The sequence below is a fragment of the Brassica napus genome, chromosome C2, assembly GCF_020379485.1.
Source record: "Brassica napus cultivar Da-Ae chromosome C2, Da-Ae, whole genome shotgun sequence".
NCBI classification, from domain to species: Eukaryota; Viridiplantae; Streptophyta; class Magnoliopsida; order Brassicales; family Brassicaceae; genus Brassica; species Brassica napus.
Window position 1 is genome coordinate 51463682 of NC_063445.1, and position 18036 is coordinate 51481717.

The 18036-nt window shown below is 44.8% G+C and overlaps 4 protein-coding genes across 4 annotated transcripts; all 4 read right to left on the reverse strand.

Annotated features, from left to right (window-relative positions):
• Positions 1–2360: 2360 nt before the first annotated feature.
• LOC125582469 lies at positions 2361–7077 on the reverse strand. Its single transcript, XM_048749206.1, has 2 exons — positions 7065–7077; positions 2361–7003 (listed from the first exon to the last, which is right to left on the reverse strand). The coding sequence occupies exons 1-2, from the start codon at positions 7075–7077 to the stop codon at positions 2361–2363; spliced, it is 4656 nt and encodes a 1551-aa protein (XP_048605163.1).
• A 13-nt stretch (positions 7078–7090) lies between these two features.
• On the reverse strand, positions 7091–8221 carry LOC125582470. The gene has a single exon (XM_048749207.1). It carries the CDS (start codon positions 8219–8221, stop codon positions 7091–7093), a length of 1131 nt encoding a protein of 376 aa, XP_048605164.1.
• Positions 8222–10252: 2031 nt separating this feature from the next.
• On the reverse strand, positions 10253–15849 carry LOC106382142. Its single transcript, XM_048746978.1, has 8 exons — positions 13598–15849; positions 13193–13532; positions 13002–13106; positions 12701–12920; positions 12206–12354; positions 11635–11912; positions 10618–11501; positions 10253–10521 (listed from the first exon to the last, which is right to left on the reverse strand). The coding sequence occupies exon 1, from the start codon at positions 15118–15120 to the stop codon at positions 14074–14076; it is 1047 nt and encodes a 348-aa protein (XP_048602935.1). The 5' UTR covers positions 15121–15849; the 3' UTR covers positions 10253–10521; positions 10618–11501; positions 11635–11912; positions 12206–12354; positions 12701–12920; positions 13002–13106; positions 13193–13532; positions 13598–14073.
• Positions 15850–16688: 839 nt separating this feature from the next.
• Positions 16689–17540, reverse strand: LOC106378684 (glutathione S-transferase T3-like). Its single transcript, XM_013818779.2, has one exon. The coding sequence runs from the start codon at positions 17538–17540 to the stop codon at positions 16689–16691; it is 852 nt and encodes a 283-aa protein (XP_013674233.2).
• Between the last annotated feature and the right edge of the window lie 496 nt (positions 17541–18036).

The window sequence follows — 18036 nt, forward strand, 5'->3', positions numbered from 1 at the left end:
ATTCCTGATCCGTCTGCGAGGAAAGGGTCTCGTTCAGAGGGTTCTACTGCGAGGAGGAAGAAGATCGAGTTCCCCGATCGCGTCGAGTTTTCCTACAACGAGACGACCCCCCTAATCCTTAATCCTCTTAGGTGCGCGGAGCTGACGCGCCAAATTCGTGGTGGGACGAAGGAGATGCCACAGTTGGACGACCTTTACTTTAGGAATGAATACATAGACGCTGCTTCTTCGAGAGCTCGGGTAACTGCGCTACCCTTCATACTTTATCTCATTATTCGATTCGTCGGGTTTACTCGTCTCACGTGGTCTGTGTTTGTCGTTTTTGCAGAGTGACGGGAGTATGAACTTTCTCGTTGAAAAATACGATAGTGCTCTGAAACAGACGATGATCCAGTTGGGATCTTCGGAGAAGCTTGCCCAGACGAGGTTGAAGGTCATCGAGAGAGTAAGGGCGGAGCATAAGAAGGCCAACGAGAAGGCCGCAGAGGAGAAAGAGATTCTTCGAGTAAAGTTCGAAGAACTGGAGGGCAAGCTTAAGTCTTCCAGCGCGGCGAGGAAAGAGCTCGTTCGAGAGAAAAGTCATTTGGAGCAAACGGCTGCGAACCTGGAGAAGGAGAAGACCGAGCTAGTCGAAGAGAGAGATGCCGCGGTAGACAAACTAATCAGAGAGAGGCAACGCTTGAGGGACTCCCGGGGTTTGGAGGTTACTCGTGAGAGGGAAAGAGTCGAGGCTGCTATGGCTGAGAAGGCAAGTCGCCGTTTTGATCGCGTGCGCGACCATTTTACTCGTCTGGAGGCTTTTGAGAAGGCGAAGAACCTGTATGGTCAAGCTTCGGGAACGAAGAAGTGCCTCGAGGTTATAAAGGCGAGTGGGACGGAGATCCCCCAAGAAATGATCGATGTCTTCGCTGAGCAGGAGAAACTTTACGAGGCGGAGGTTATGAAACTCCGAGTAGAGCCGCTGTCCGATAGTGACCTTACACTTTCTCCGCTGGTCCTTCCTTCTCGTTTCGCCGAGGACCGGTTCAGAACGTCATTCGATCCCTATGGGTCGAACGTAAATTTGATCGGGCCAGAGACGGCTTCTCGGCTCGTTACCTCGCTCGAAGTTGTTGAGGAGCCGTCAGAGGAGCCACTTGTTGATGTCACGTCTATCCCTACCGAGCATGTCAAGTCCCCGGTGGGAAGCGGTTTTGACGAGCGCCCAGAGAATGAGAATCTGAAGGGGTTTCCTGGAAAGGACGGCCTCGAGATAGGCGACACTCTGGTTTGAGAGAGAGAGACCGAGAACGTGGGTGTCGACGATCCTGTGCTCGTCTCGGATTCTTCCTCCGAAGGACGAGAGGATGGGGAGGAGGATAACGATGGGATCGAGGAGGCGTCGCTGCCACGTCCCGCTGAGGAGGAGACGATCTACGAAGCTGGGGATACAGATGTTCCTCCACGTCCCGTTGTAGACTCTCTTGCTTCTATTCCTACTCGGGCGGAGGACCCAACTGCTGCCGCTACCAAGGGTCCTGACGATCAAGATTTTGTTCTTTGACGTTTCACTTATGTTCTTATCTGTTGTGGTCTTGATAGACCCTGTTGTTGTACGATTACACATGCTTTTTTTTTTTTTTGGCAAGTCGCTGTTTTAAGCGGACTTTAAATTTGTGGGTTGTTTTTCTCATCTGTACTTGCAAACTTTGTTAAAGTAAATGTCAGTATCTTTAGTGTCTCGCGAAGTGTTCGCTTAGAAACAATAGATTCCCGACCTTTGGCTTTTGCAAATAGATAAGGAAACGAACCGCTAGGGGATTTATTCAGCTCTTGTCGCGTTTCGATCGAGACGACATCTAGGCGCATTGTTCTATATCGAAAACAAGGGACTGGATCTAAGAGTGGAAGGTTCCTTCGTCCGTTTCCTCAATGACAATCGAGTAATTGGGTAGCTAGTCCATTACGCGTTTAGTCGAGGAAAGGTTAAAGATTCACTCCGTTTAGTCGGTCAATGCTCCTTGGGCATAGGTGACTAGCGACTGTTGGGTCCTCAGGCTAAGTGTCTGATCAGGACATAGCCAGGAAATGGAACGATAGTGTCCGCGTATCTCCTGCTGGAGACACGGGAGCCGTTGGGTTTGATAACAGGCATCCACTCAGTAGAAGTTGAGACAAAGAACAAGATTTTGACTTTGATTTTGTTACAGCTGGACCTGTTTAAGGCTGCCTACGTACCTCGGTTGAGGATCAAGCCATTCGTAGTTCGTTTTTCCCGAGTAAAAGTGGCCGTGAGTGGCGCATTTACTCGGTCGAGTAGAAGTGACCACGGGGTGCATCTACTCGGGTTTTTTTTTTTTTTTTTTTTTTTTGGGATACACCTACGAGTAGAAACGTCTTAGGTGCATCGAGTTCCATGATCGGGGAACTTCTTCGCCACGTGAAGTTTGAAGTCGGTATACTCCGGGTTTGACGACTTTGATGATTTTATAAGGTCCCTCCCACCTGGCGCCGAGTTTACCGGCGTTTAGCTCCTTAGTGTTTTCAAACACCTTGCGCATGACGAGGTCACCGAGTTCCAGAGGTCGGGCACGGACCCTTTTGTTGTAGTAACTCTCGATCTGGTGTTGATAGTTCTGGATGCGCAGCAGAGCTTGATCTCGTCGTTCTTCTATCTCATCAAGGGCGTCGAGTAGCATTTCCTTGTTGAGTTCGACGTATTGAGGCATCTTGGAGCGTCGGAGGCTTGAAACGTTGACTTCAGCGGGAGCCATGGCTTCTACACCGTAGGCGAGGGAGAAAGGTGTCGATTTAGTCGATCCTCGCGGCGTTGTGCGATGGCTCCATAGGACCCCATCGAGCTCGTCGGCCCAGTGACCCTTTTTCAGATCCAGGCGCTTTTTAATGCCATCGATGATGAGTTTATTGGAGGATTCTGCCTGGCCATTACCTTGCGGGTAACGAGGAGTGGAGGGGCTTAGTCGAATGTTCCATTTGCCACAGAACTCCTTGAAGTTGCCTGACATGAACTGCGATCCGTTATCGGTAACGATCTCATAAGGTAAACCGTGGCGGCAAATAATATTTTTCCAGACGAAACCGCGGACTTCTTTGTCCGTGACTTGAGCGTATGCTTCAGCTTCGATCCATTTGGTAAAGTAGTCGGTGAGGACGAGGATGAAGCGTCTTTGGCGGGAACAGGGAAGTGGTCCAATGATGTCCATTGCCCATCGCATGAACGGGTATGGAGCGGTGGTTGTTCGCAACATTTCGGTTGGACAATGGATACTAGGTGCGTGCCGTTGGCACTTGTCGCAGCTTCTCGCGTAAGACTCGCAATCTGCGTTCATTGTTGGCCAGAAGAAGCCCAAGCTCCTTACTTTGATTGCTAATGCACGTCCGCCCGAATGATTTCCGCCAGCGCCTTCGTGCGTCTCTGCCATAACCCTTGCTGTCTCGTCGCCATGAATGCATTTTAGGAGTACTTTACTCGCGGTCCAGCGGTGTAGTTCATCGTCAAGAACGACGTAATGGGCGCTGCGTGTTTTTAGTCGGCGAGCTTCCCATTTGTCGTTTGGGAGTTCTCCCTTCGAGAGGTAGTCGATAAACTCAGTTCTCCAATCAGGACCAAATCCGTCGTCATCTGGAGTAGCGGGTTCGATGACCGGGGCAACGAGGGTTTGGTCGGTAGGAATATCGATGCTTGGTTTCTCGATACGATGTATCGGGATGGTTCGTTTAACTTGATCACGAAGCTTGCTGCCAAGGGCCGCGAGGGCGTCGGCGCAGACGTTTTCGCCTCTGGGAACTTTGATGAGTTCGAAGAACTCGAACTCTGCTGTCAGGCTTTGCACTATTTTGAGATAGGCATCCATTCGGTCGTTGCGGGCATCGTAGTCGCCGCTGAACTGACTGGCGACTAATTGAGAGTCGCAATAGGCGCTTAGTCGTTTAGCTTTTACGGCTTTTGCTAAGCGGAGTCCGGCGATCAGAGATTCGTATTCTGCTTCGTTGTTTGACGCGGGAAAGCCAAAGCTAAAAGACTGCCTGATTAGCTCTCCGGTCGGGGACTGTAGTTGGACTCCGGCTCCTGCTCCCTTGTTGGTCGATGATCCATCGACGTGCAGCGTCCAGTTTGAGCTTGGGAGTATAAGATCTTGTTCCAATTCTGGGGCCAACTCGACCAGGAAGTCCGCGAGGACTTGGGACTTCGCCGCTGTGCGGTTCTTGTAGGTAATATCGAGCTCGCCGAGTTCGATGGCCCACTTCGTGAGTCTGCCAGATCTGTTGGTGTTTTGGAGTATCGTTCGGAGAGGTTGATCAGTCAGTACCTCCACTGAATGTGACTGGAAATACGGTCGAAGCTTTCTTGCTGCCTCGACAACTGCTAAAGCCATCTTTTCCAGAGTCGGGTATCGCGTCTCTGGTCCGGTCATGCGTCTGCTTGTGTAAAAAATGGGCTTTTGTTCGCCGCGGTCTTCCTTTATCAGAACGCTGCTGACAGCAGCTTGTGACACCGCGACATAGAGAGATAGAACATCACCTACGTCCGGCTTAGCGAGTACTGGAGGTGTTGTCAGGTATTGCTTGAGTTGAGTAAATGCATCCTCACACTTCTCATCCCAAATGAACTTCTTATTTCCTCGCAAGAGATCGTAGAAGGGGAGGCACTTGTCGGTGGATCTGGAGATGAAACGATTTAGAGCAGCTATCCGGCCCGTGAGCCGTTGTACTTCTCTACTGTTCCTCGGACTTGGGAGGTTCAGGACCGCGGATATTTGCTTCGGGTTTGCCTCGATTCCTCGCTGTGTGACTATGTAGCCGAGGAATTCGCCTGAAGAGACTCCGAATGTGCACTTTGCTGGGTTCAACTTCATGCCGTATTTGTTGAGAGTTTCGAAGCATTCTTGAAGATGACGGAGGTGATCAATGGAATGGAGCGACTTAACCAACATGTCGTCGATGTACACTTCCATAGTGATGCCCAGCTTATCTGCGAACATCTTGTTTACAAGTCGTTGGTAGGTTGCTCCGGCGTTCTTCAAACCGAACGGCATGACCTTATAGCAGTAGGTTCCCTTATCTGTGATGAAGGCTGTCTTCTCGCGATCATCCGGGTGCATCATTATTTGATTGTATCCAGAGAAGGCGTCCATGAAGGTCAGCATCTCGTTTCCGGCCGTAGACTCGACTAAACGGTCAATGTTGGGAAGAGGGTAGCTATCCTTTGGGCAGGCTTTATTCAGATCGGTGAAGTCGACGCAGACGCGCCACTTGCCATTTTTCTTTTTGACGACTACCGGATTTGCCAACCATTCGGGGTAGCGGACCTCAGCGATCGAACCTGCGCCGAGTAGCTTGTCAACTTCTTCGTTTACGGCCTTCGACCTGTCAGGGCCGAGCTTACGTCGCTTCTGGCGGATAGGTTTGAATGTCGGGTCGACGTTTAGCTCGTGAGTCGTTATAGTCGGATCAATGCCTTTCATGTCTGCCATAGACCAAGCGAATGTAGACACGTTCTTCCTGAGGAAGTTCAGAATTGACTGCTGCATTTCCTCAGAAAGGTATGCACCAACCCTTACGGTTCGACTTTGATCGGCGTCGTCAATAGGTAACTCGAGAATCTCGCTTTCCTGGGAACGGACTTTTGAGGTTGGGGGAGACACAGAATTAACGGGTAGAGATGACCGTTGGAGTTTGACTGTGGCGACTAGGAGATCCCTAGCGGCCTTTTGATCCCCTCGCAGCGTTTTTATCCTTCCGTCCGTACCAGGGAACTTGACGCACTGGTGGTAGGTGGAAGGAACGGCTTGCATCGAGTGTAGCCAAGGGGTGCCGAGTATAGCGTGATAAGGAGCTTTTGTGCTTACAACGGCAAACTTAACCGTTCGAGTAACGCCACACGCGCGTACCGGGAGGCGGATCGTTCCCAAGATAGTTTCGGAGGATCCATTGAATCCGGTTAATGTCCTGGAAGACGCTTTTATGTCGTCAAGATCAACTCCCATCTTCTGTAGAGTTCCTCGGAAGATGAGGTCGACGGAACTTCCGGTGTCAATGAGGATCTTGGTGACATCATACTCTCCAATTCCAAGGACGACGAGAAGAGGATCATTATGGGGAGCGTGAACTCCTTCAGCGTCGTCCGGTGAGAAGGTTATCGGAAGATGACTTGTCGGTTTAGTCGGCCACTTCTGGGAAGTCGCGACCTGTCGACGATAGTCTTTTACAGAACGGACAGTGTCTCCGCTAGGAGGGGAGCCTCCCATGATGACATTCAACGACTGTCCCGTTTGTACTCGCTTAGAGTCTAGCAAGGTGCGGAGGTCTGTGGATATGTTGGTGTCATGCGCTGGGGGTTGAAAATGACCTTTAGCTTGCTCCAACTGTCGTCGTAAGTCTGTTGGTTTTGAACGGTTGAGCTGTATGCGAAGGTCGCAGGCGCCAGCGTTGAGTTTATCTCGGAGGTCTGTAATTGGCCCTTTGTTGTTGTTAGCGTCGCTTGTCGAGATACGACGAGACTTCCGTGTGTCCAGCATCGTCCGTAGATCTTTGTGCTTGGGACTGCTATCATTTTCGGACTCGAACTTCCGCTTCAGGACGTCTCTCAGATCTCCGAGTACAGGCGCATCGTCGTTATCGTCGTCGGACGACAAAGATTGCTGAGAGAGTATAACCTCGATGCGTCTGCGATTAGCAGGATGCTCTTCGTCGGCGGAGGAGTCTCCCCCACCGTTATCCTTCGGGGTTTCCTCCTCGTCGTCTTGTCGTTGAGCGTCGTTTTGCCGACCTTTGCCGGTGGCTTTGCGCTGGGCTCTTCTTTCCTTGTTCTTGCTCCAGCTTTTGCCATTCTTTGGTTTAGCTATCAAGGGTTCGAACTTAAATTCACCGCTCGCAAGTGACGAGAGATAATGAGCGTAGAGTGATTTGCATTCTGTGGTATCATGTCCCTTGACGTCGTGATATTTGCAATGCTTGGTGAGATCGACGGTCCTGGAAGACCCCGCTGCTGACCCTGCTCCGGCTGTAGGTTGGGTGGTGCAAACAGTATCGACTGGTTTGTCGGGCGAATCGAGCTCCCTTACCCACTTGTTCCATCCCTCGCCGCGGATTACGAGAGTTGAAACCGGCAAGTTGTTCTCGTTGACGCATACATGTATCCGTCTTTGCGGTTGTTTTTGTCGGTTGGAGTATGCTGGCGCGGTTCTTGTCGCGTGTTGGCGTTTTTAGCCGCTGTCGCTTTGGGTGCGTTCATCTTGCTGAGAATGGCGTTAGTATCTTCTTCCATTCGGATGAAGTTGTCAGATCGCACGAAAGCGTCCTGGAGTGACGTAGTTGGGTTTTGGTATAAATCCTCCCGGAATTTAGAACGAACCCACAACGTGTTCCGCAAGGCGTCAATGGCGATACCGTCTGGAATGTCAATCCTTGAGACTACGGTTTTGAACTTCTCCGTGTAGTCGCGAAGACTCTGGTCTTTGGTTTGGTTGAGGTTCCACAAGCTAGAGGCAGTAGCGCTGCGCTTGGTGAACATAATGTAAGTCTTGAGAAAAGCTGCTGACAAGTCGCGGAAACTTCCGATGGAGTTTTCTTCTAACTGGGAAAACCAGGTTAGGGCTTGCTCGTGGAGAGTCTCGACGAACAGTTGGCAGTAGCCTGCGTCCCTTTCTTCTTCTGGGAGTCGAGCCCGTGCCATCGAATTGTTGAAAGCTGTCATGTGTTCCACCGGATCTCCGCCGGGTTTGTACTCGGGTAGTCGCAGTTTTTCTATTTTTCTGAGTTGGACGCTGGTCAGAGAACTAGTAAACGGAGTGTGTGAGGTTGCGGCGAGGACGCTCTCGATTTGCGGGGCCGCGCTGGTTACTTGATGGATCTTCTCGCCGAGTTTGAGCTCGGCGAGCTCGCGTATGGTTGCCAGATCAGAACCTACCGGGGGGTGGTCGGCGAGAAGGGTTTCGTTAGGCTCGGAGTCGTCTGAGAGATGTTCGCCTCCGGTCGCCGTCGGGTTGGTGTTAAAGAGGCGACGGCGTATCTGCTGGGGACGGCTTGTTTGGCCGTCGGGAGCTGTGAGGGCCGCGACCAGAGCAGCTAACTGGTTGTTGGTCGTCTTTTGGACTTCGTCTTGATGAGCAAGTCGAGCCATGATAGAGCTCATGAAATCTGTGGTGATGGGCGGCGCGGCTTCGGGCGTTGGGGTTGGTTCACCGCCTGGAGCGCCGAGGGTGGCGTCGTTTTGAACCATGTAGATCTAGAACGTTTCTTTAGTCGGTCCCACGGTGGGCGCCAATTGTTTATGCAGGATTCGGTTGATTAGAATAATGAACGTAGGAATGGGGTGACTAAAGACGCTTTTATTAGAATCAAACAAGAGGTTACAAGATTGACGGGAAATAAGGAGACAAGATCAAAGGTTTAAGCAACAGGATCAAAGAGATGATTAGGAAACCCTAGATCTAGCCGCTTCTGTGTGTGTTGTCCAAAAGTCCTCCTTTTCGTTGTCTCCTCATCCCCTCTTATAGTGTAACCGTCCGTGTTGCCCTAATCGTGTCGTCCTTTGGGCCCTGTCGTTAAAGGCCGAGTATGCGGGCCTTGGTACTGTTCTCTATAAGCCGAGCGTATTTAGTCGACTTAGCTGATCGGCTAAAAGTACTCTGGGATCGAGCCGACACCTTTAGCCGCTTAAGCCGACTAAACTGGTCAAGCTTGCCGGGCTAGGGCCTGTTATTCGATGGGCCTTGTGGAGGGATGTAATCCATCTCCTACACGTGGTGAGGCCAGGCTGATTTGGAGCAGCATCACTAACTCCTATTAATCAAGAGTTTAGTCTCATAATCAAAAGAAGGAGAAATATTTGAAGGTGTACCTATTAATCAAACATCAGCATGTCAACCCAATGAGCTCCCCTTCTTTATTAATAAGTTGATATCATAAGTGATGATGATGATAGGTACCAATTTTTCATTAATTTCTACCTATTGCAGTTCATTTTTTTGTGCTTTAAATTTGGCTAAAGATTCTTTGCTAGTGGTGTACTCAAGGCTTTTCATCAGAGCCATGGTTTTGGGAATATGCAATTGCTTCGGTGCTATCCTTTTCGAGAGTTTTTGATGACTTATGTCAACTGAGAGTCATAATTTCCTTCAAGTTATCTTACGACCTGGTTGTCTTTGTTAGTGATGTTGAAAGTGACGACGATGAGGATGACACTGAAGCTCTTAGGCTGAACTCGACCAGATAAAAAAAGAAAGAGTGGAGGAGAGGCTCAAGAAGGTATGTGTTCTTGTCTGTGTTTTTGTGAGATGGTGTCATCTCATTGAAGCGTTTTTCTCTCATTCTACAATGATTCAGGCTTCACTTAGTGTGCATCGTCCCAATACGTTCAAAAACTTATTGAGTGAAGACTCGGTTTATGAGCTTAATACTTTTGATGTAACATAAAGCCCAACTTCCTCTTTACCGAGAGTCCTCATGTGCTATTCGTTTCATTGACAAAACTGTTTTCGTGGAGCTTGTGGAGCTTGCTGAAACGTTGAACGGATCCCGAGGGAGAGCTTCAGGTTTCGGGATTACAAACAACTTATGGTATTATCCAACACGACTACTGATTTACCATGTTTGAATTCATTTCCCTCTTTTAAAACTTTTGCATATATTTATTTCACATATCACACTTGATAGCTTAGCACATATATTCATTTTGTAGATGTTGTTGGGCAAGTAAAGGGATTAGAACTACTTACAATGAAGAGACATAAAGTACACAACGCATGATGATCACCATAAGTATTGAAAGGTATATATATCTACTCAAAAAAATCATTTTCTTTTAAAGGTGAGCACACATAAGGTTTTACAGTCTGGACATGTCTAATCGTTAGACTCCCTGTCTTTGCAGTCACTCAAATGTTTGCCTAAGTGTTTTTGCCGATCTAGATAGGCTCCTTGATGCAAATTTGCTTTGGAGTTGTGATGAACCAAAGGTGGTGGTTGCCATAAACATCAATCCCAAGTTGCTGAGAGAACAAAACTGATTCTGTAAGTCAGAGGTGGGCGTTTGATTTTTGAAATTTTGTTGTTGAGTAAGTCAGCCGTGATTTCTCACAGAGTATATTTTTCTGTATTTATAAAATTTTAACACTCCCATCTCAGTTAACCATACATAGTATGTGTAGAGATGATGACAGCTCCGTATTATTAAGATCTCTCAGATAATGGAAGTGTGCTTGAGATTAGTTCCACGATCCATTTGTTTAAGCTGCAAACACATATCGAGAGTGTTAGAAACAGGGGAACCATATAATTTATTGTGTAAGTTAGAAAGCAATATGAGTCGTACATTTAGGAGTAAAAATTCACTATATTAAATTTCGCCTAGGCTTCACAAAGGTTCTTCAAAATCTCTTTGTAAACTATATTATCCTCTTTCGTTGGAACGTCTGTCTCCTCTAGCATCTTCAGAAAGAAATATAATACGTACGCTGTTCCAAGTGCCGTTGTCTCTATGTCCACTGGCCTCACCACCGGAGTTCCCATCAAATCAGCCTGCCCATGTTTCAAAAGGACAAATGAGAGTAATGTTACAAAATAAACAACACATCATCAAGATTCATACGTGAGAAGAAGAGGATAAGTCATTACCTGAATATGCATAAGAAGGTTGTTGGCAGTGGCGGCACCATCCACTCTAAGAAAGAACTCCCCTTTCTCGTTATTTAGGGAGTCTAGCACATCTTTCACTTGGAAACACATGCTCTCCAGCACAGCCCTTGCAATGTGAGACTTGTTTGTGAATCTCGTGATTCCAATGCAGACACCACGAGCGTCTTCTCTCAACCAAGGCGCAAACAAACCGTTGAATGCTGGCACAAAGTACACTCCTCCGGTTGTTTCTACCATAGCCGCCAAATCTTCAATTTCACTGGCACTCTTAATTATCCCAAGACTGTCTCTTAGCCACTGAACAGCAGCTCCAGCTATAACAATGGAACCCTCGAGAGCATAATTTGTCTGTGCTTGAGGCCCAAGCTTGTAGTTAGAAGGATGAAAGGGCCAGTGTCGTAGGTACTCTTAGCCTCACCTTTTTTGCAAGCTTGTCCTAACATTGCAGTGTGCTGGTCGCCAAGACATCCAGCGATCTTGATACCAGGAATGGGCCAGACTTTGCAGATTTCTCCAATGACCTCCGTGTTGCTTACAATCTTGGTAAGATTTCAGCGGGAATGCCTAGAGTCTTGAGAGTGTACTCGTCACAGCTCAGGGTTTTGAGGTTCATGAGAATTGTACGAGAAGCGTTGGTGACATCAGTGACGTGTAGACCTCCATTCACACTTCCGGTCATGTTCCAGATCAGCCATGTGTCGATTGTGCCAAAGATGGCATATCCTTTCTTGATAGCGTCTTTAACAGCATCTACGTTCTCCATTAGCCAGAGAAGCTTCATGGCAGAGAAGTATGTGCTTATAGGCAATCCACAAGACTCAACGAAATGGGATCTTCCTCCTGATAGTTCCTTCTCTAGTCTCCTGTGAATATCATCCAAAAAAAAAAAATTTCATCAAAAACGAACTCCCTAAGAACAGAGGATTTTTATGACAAATGATTCAAGAAAACAAAAGAAGAAAGAGAGAGAGAGAGAGAGATTATGTATGTATGTACCTTCAGATGGAACTGGTGCGAGCATCCATACAGACGATAGCTTTGTGGAGAGGAAGTCCAGTGGATTTGCTCCAAACGATGGTGTCTCTCTTTGATTGGTAAGCCCAATGGCCTTCAAGCCACCGTCCACGTTGTGTCCATCGGCTGTGGCTTTGTCAAGAGGGTGGGGCATAACTACCAAGTTACAGAGTCAGAATCGACGCTTAAAGTCTGTGAATTACATCGTGGAGGTGGCATGTGAAAGAGGAAGACGACGACGAACGGACGAACCCTAATACCTAAGAGCATCATTATCCCAAAGACCCATTTAGGGTCTCTTAATTTTTTTAATACTTTTAAGTGTTAAAAGTTATTTAAGAAACCTACTTTAGAGACACCATAATCTTTGTGCTCCAATGGGAGTCTCTTATTTAGAGGTTCTTAAAAAAAAATGTTAACATTGTTTAATTATAAATAAAATTTATTTATTAAATAAAATATTATAAAAGATAACATTTTAAACATAGATTTAAATAAAAAACTTAAAAACAAAGATTAGAAAAAAAACTTCAAGACCATAGTCATCAGTTACCTGCTGCATCAGGAGGTTGACATCGCCTTCGGGAGTGGACAATGATGTTGAACCAGCCATGGCGTTCTCCATGAACTCAGCTTGGACCTCCATGTTCACAAACTGGTTCTCAAATGAATCCATCATCTCTGACATCTTCTGCAGATTGCCTGTTGAAAGAAACACAGAACATATGAGAATCCCAAATTGTTTAAAACACAATGATCCTACTTAGACTTGTCTAGTTCATGCTATTGCACCTTTGTTGTGTTTCCATAAAAACCAAACCTTTATGTCTACCCGGTAAGAATAATGCAAGTCCACATTAACCTAAATGTCATAACTAAGTCTTAACCAGCACGCATAAACTAAACCCTAATCAAAGTTTAGCAGCACATCAACAGGCTCTTTCTCTAAGAGGAATAGAAAACAGATTCACAGACAAGTATAAGAATGAAATAGAGACAAAAATGATCCTCACATGCAAGAGAGCATATCAAAGATAAATACACAAACCTTTATCCTTTCAAGTCAAGTTGAGACGTGAGCCACGTCTTGCATTAAAAATGGGAGTGGAGAAGCTACAAGTAGCATTGACACACTATAAACATCACCAAAGAAGAAGAAGAGATGAACCAAGTGGGTTATACCACTTGTAAGCAAGTGGGTTACTGCTAAGAATCTCCTCTTCTGCGCTATACCACTTGTAAGAAAGTGGGTTACTGCTCTTAAGTCTCTGTAACAACTCGTTAACAACCAAATCAATCTACTACACATGCAAATAAACTAGTACTTACTCTATAGTTTCACTGCTTACCTCATACTTAATGTGAGGGATCTCAGGGAAGAACTCTCCTTCCCAATCACCAGAACCGCTACACTTCGCTCCCGACTCCGCAGGACACGTTTGTGGATCAGCAGACTTCACACGAATCAAATGAATAAGTAAACTTTAGAAGAAGCTCAGAAACGTTTTAATGATCGAAAAGATTAGAGCTTTGGACTTACCACCAGAAATAAAGCAGTGTATGAGCAAAGACAGATCATAAAAATTTCAACTTTCTTCATAGTGTTCAACCAGAAGAACAAAACCCTGAACAATGGCGATTGGTGAGAATAAAACAATGACGATTGGTTTGAGCTTAAGCCCAGAAACCCAGATGCAAACTCAGAAGTCTTGGCATCAATCGCTGCAGAAGAGAATCGATTCATCATTCAAAATCTGAGAATTACAGAGGAGGGAGAGACGAAATCAACTCACATGGTCTGGTTTGGGCTTGTGGCAAATGGTTCCGATGATGATCAACGTCCACGAATGTCACGCTTCTCTTGCGTTTTAAATCTATACCTATAGGAACGCAAAAAACTCAGTACAAAGATAGTAAAACGAAATTGAGGATTGATGATACCTACCTCTAGAGGTCGAAGGATCAGGATTCGTGAACCGTCGGTCTTCTTCTTTAGACTTTACACCGGCGAAGAAGGAGAGGAGAGGAGAGGAGAGATGAGAGAGAGGAGCATACTTTGACACGTGTCCCATAAGCGACGTCTCTTAGAGCATGATTATCAATAGGACTTAATTGGTGGTCCTTAGAGTTTTTATTGTTATTTATAGATTAGAACATTGTTAAGAACTTTTAATGAAAATGGTGATTATTGGTGGGACTTTTTGTTGGTCCTTAGGTTAATTTTTGTTTTAAAATAACTAGTAACATATATAAGATTAAACATATTACCATTTTAAGTTGAATAACTAATAAGAAAAACAAATTCGTTCATTTAATAAAAAATTACAAACATTTTATTACATTACATTAAAAAAAAAAGAAATACAAACTTTAGAAATAAAAGCAAACACACAACTTTTTCAAATCATAGAAACTTGTAAATTATATGTTATTTGGAAAATGTTCAAATTTAGCCCAAATATTTTCAATCAGATCATTTTTTAATTGTTCATGGGCTTGTCTATTCCGAAGGCTCGTTCGACGATCCAATGTACTGCCGAGATTCGAAGGCATGTTGACGGAAAATGTATCCACTTCTTCTCTTTCTTGAAACTCAAATTTGTTATACTGAGTGAATGATGAACATTCATCTTCGACAATCATATTATGGAGTATGATACATGATCTCATAATATTTCCTATTTTCTCTTTATCCCATAACTTAGATGGATTTTTGACAACGGAAAATCTTGCTTGCAGGACTCCGAAGGCACACTCAACATCTTTTCGAACTGATTCTTGGGACTTAGCAAACAATGACTGTTTTTCAGTTTGTGGTAGTCGGATAGATTGAATAAAAGTCGCCCATTTCGGATAAATACCATATGTTATATAATATGGCAGATGGTACTCCGTTTCGTTGACATTATAGTTTACTTGTGGCGCGATGCCGTTAATAATGTCATCAAAAATAGGTGATCGATCAAGAATATTAAGATCGTTCATAGTACTTGGACCTCCAAAAAACGCGTGCCATATCCAGAGGTCATACGAAGCTACCGCTTCCAAGACAATAGTTGGTTTTCCGGTGCCTCGTGAATACATTCCTTTCCAAGCGGTAGGACAATTCTTCCACTCCCAATGCATACAGTCGATGCTTCCAATCATCCCTGGAAATCTACGTTCTTCTCCAATATGTAGTAGTCTTTCCAGATCCTCCGGTGTGGGACGTCGTAGGTATTCACCGCCAAACAAGGTGATTATTCCGGCAGTAAAATTGTGCAAACATTTTTGAGCCGTTATTTCAGCAAGACGGATATATTTGTCTACTGTATCAGCCGCACCACCGTATGCCAATTGTCGAATTGCTGCAGTACATTTTTGTAGAGGTGAAAGACTTGACCATCCGGTTGCATCTTTTGATGGTCGGAAATACGGTATTTCTGTGGAGAGATGATGCACAATACGGAGGAACAATTCTTTGTTCATCCGAAACCGTCGCCGGAAAAAATTGGTAGAGTATGTTGGATTCTCGCTAAAATAATCATTCCAAAGCTGGATGTGGCCTTCTTCTCGGTTTCTCTCTATAAAAATACGATTTTCCGCTCTTTTGGTTCTGGTATAGGATCAGAGTTGTTTAAAAAATCTTCAATGGGGTTATCAAAATCATCATCATCATCATCATCATCATCATCTCTGTGGTAATGATAATGGAATGAAGATGCCATTTTCAATATATCGAGAAGTGGGATGTGATTGTTTAGAAAATAAGGGAGGAGAATTTTTTTGTGAAATTGGTAAGGAAATAAGAGAGAAGTGGGATGTGATTGTTTATGTATTTTTCATCATAAGAGCAAGCTCATATTTATACATATTTTGTTGTGCAAGTCCGTGAGTTGGTGATGAAAGAAACAATGACATGTGATGGAGAGTCACGGGTTATTAAACTTAGTGTGTGATTGTTAGGTATAGATATTCTTTGTTTGGTTGGTGATGAAAAACGAAACACATGTTCTTTGTTTGGTTGGTGATGAAAAACGAAACAAATGTGTTGACATAAGATTGAAAAACATCACATGATCAATTAGAAATAACAAAACATAGTACTTATAAAACATAGTACTTATAAAACAATACATGATCAATTTATACGTCGTACGAAACACCACTTATCCAAAACACCAAGCTACTTAGTTCACTCTCCTCTTAGTTCAAACCTACTTAAACATTACAAACACAGCCATTACCATTACTACAAGAACCAGACCACCTAGTACGACTTCAAACCGATTACCAAACGGAGAAATTTTCTTTGATAACTCAGCGAGAGTCTTCTCAAGCACAACCAACTTCAGTTCAGTCTCATGATGGAGATCTTTTACCTGGTTTAGTTCTGACTCGTAGTCACTAACAGCCGCAATATAGTTCACTTTATCAGAAAGCAGAGCATACTGTGTACCTATTGCTTTGATCTCCTCTGTAGCCGCTACATCCCACCACTTGTATACATGGCAGTCTCCATCAACGATGTTCTCACAGGTGTAGAACCTTCTCCCAGGGTCATTTCTTGAGACAGATGTCCTAATAACCGGTTCGCGACCACAGTAACATTCCTTGGGGAAGCCGAACTCAACCTCCGGCTGCGGAGGGTACTGAACCCGCGTGGCTTCGATCTCTGCTTGGTCTAGGAGTATATTCATTTCTGTGGAGCTGTGGCCACTGACTGATGTGTTCCCTAAACCATAATCCTCTGAATCAAACGGCTGCGTGTAGCTATAATCCAATCCCATGTCCTGAAAATAATAAAAAGCTTAGAACACAAACAAAAATATATTTTTTCACAAGCTTAGAACACAAGACAAAAATATATTTTTTCACAAGCTTAGAACACAAGACAGAAACTGATACGAATCTTAAAAGGGAAATTATCATTATATCAAACATAGAACATATCACACAAGAGACAAACCTAGAACTTGTAAAACTAGAACCTAGACGATGACAAAAGCAACATTTTGAAACATATTACAGAAGATAGAGACTTAGAACTTGTAAAACTAGAACAGATCGACCAACAGCTTGTTCTTAACAGTTTCTTCACTCAAACTTAGTGGATCCTTCTTAGCAAGGAGAGTGTCTAATATCGTCAGCTTCGACAGTTTCTCCTTCGTCGCCAGTTCTTCCATCTTGCCCTCCATAATGGTCTTATAGTCCTCAATAACCTTTCCTTTTCTAATATTCCTGCTTGCTTTCGCAGCCTTGATACCTTCAGGATGCATTGAAGAGTCGGAACTGACCTCACCCACAGCTGCGCTTGAAGTTTGGGAACTGACCTCCCCACTCTTTCTCTTTGAACCGGTGGGCGTAGGTGTGTTAAGGCTTATCCACTTTTGTTCGTGCCGCAGGACACACCACGCGTGCTCGAGGGTAAACTTCTGACCATGATCAGAGTAGAAGATTTCATGAGCCAGCTTTAGGACGTCATTGTCACTCTGACCGCGGGTTATTTGTCTCTCTGCAGCAGCGAATGCGGCACAGAAATTGTTCGTCTGATCATTGATTCTGTGCCACCTCTGCTTACAATGAACATTCTCTATCTTCTCATGAAGAGTTGCTGCAAAGTACTCATCAACGCGTTTCCAGAAGGTCTGTAACTTCATAGAATTTCCGACAATGGCGTCCTTTGATGTGTTAAGCCACGCACTAATCACAACCTCGTCATCACGCGGCGTCCATTTCCTTCTCACCATACGCTCCACAGGTGTGTCCTGAGGTTGGGATGGAGCCTCAGACTGTTGGGAACTAAAAGGAAGGATTTCTGAGGCGCCAATGTCGACAGTGGAAGGATAACTTTCATAAGGAAAGTTTTCCTGAACATTATTATTGTGAACGTTGTTAAGAAGCCCCATATAACCATAATTCTGGCTATATGGATTCCTTGGATCCATAGGAAGAAGAAGAGAAGAGATTATAGCGAATGGGAACGTTTTAGTGTTCTCAAAGAGAAGGGATAGACAATTTGGAGATAATAAACCACAAGTGTTTTCTAGGGGATTTAATAGGAGAAATTTAACAAGTAATAACTCCAAAACCAACTAACCATTATCTACCTATGTCTAATCAGAAGTTATTACTAAACTACAACTACAAAGATATCAGCTCTAGTTTAATGGATCATTAAATTTTAGTACGAAAGCTATCACCTCTAGTAATAAACTACAACTACAAAACCTATAAGCTACAAATGGAACTACAATCCAAGCAGACAACACAATTTCGTTAAACTAACTTCAAAACCGAAATACAAACATGGCAATCTCGTTCCAAAACAGTTACATTCAAATCCTTATCAATATTAATTTTTTTTTAACTTCAATTAATTTTTTAGAAGCTCTCAGGTCTCTT

Coding starts and splice junctions, on each gene's coding strand:
- LOC106378684 (XM_013818779.2), bottom strand. CDS start 17,540: ATGGGGCTTCTTAACAACGTTCACAATAATAATGTTCAGGAAAACTTT.
- LOC106382142 (XM_048746978.1), bottom strand. CDS start 15,120: ATGAACAAAGAATTGTTCCTCCGTATTGTGCATCATCTCTCCACAGAA.
- LOC125582470 (XM_048749207.1), bottom strand. CDS start 8,221: ATGGTTCAAAACGACGCCACCCTCGGCGCTCCAGGCGGTGAACCAACC.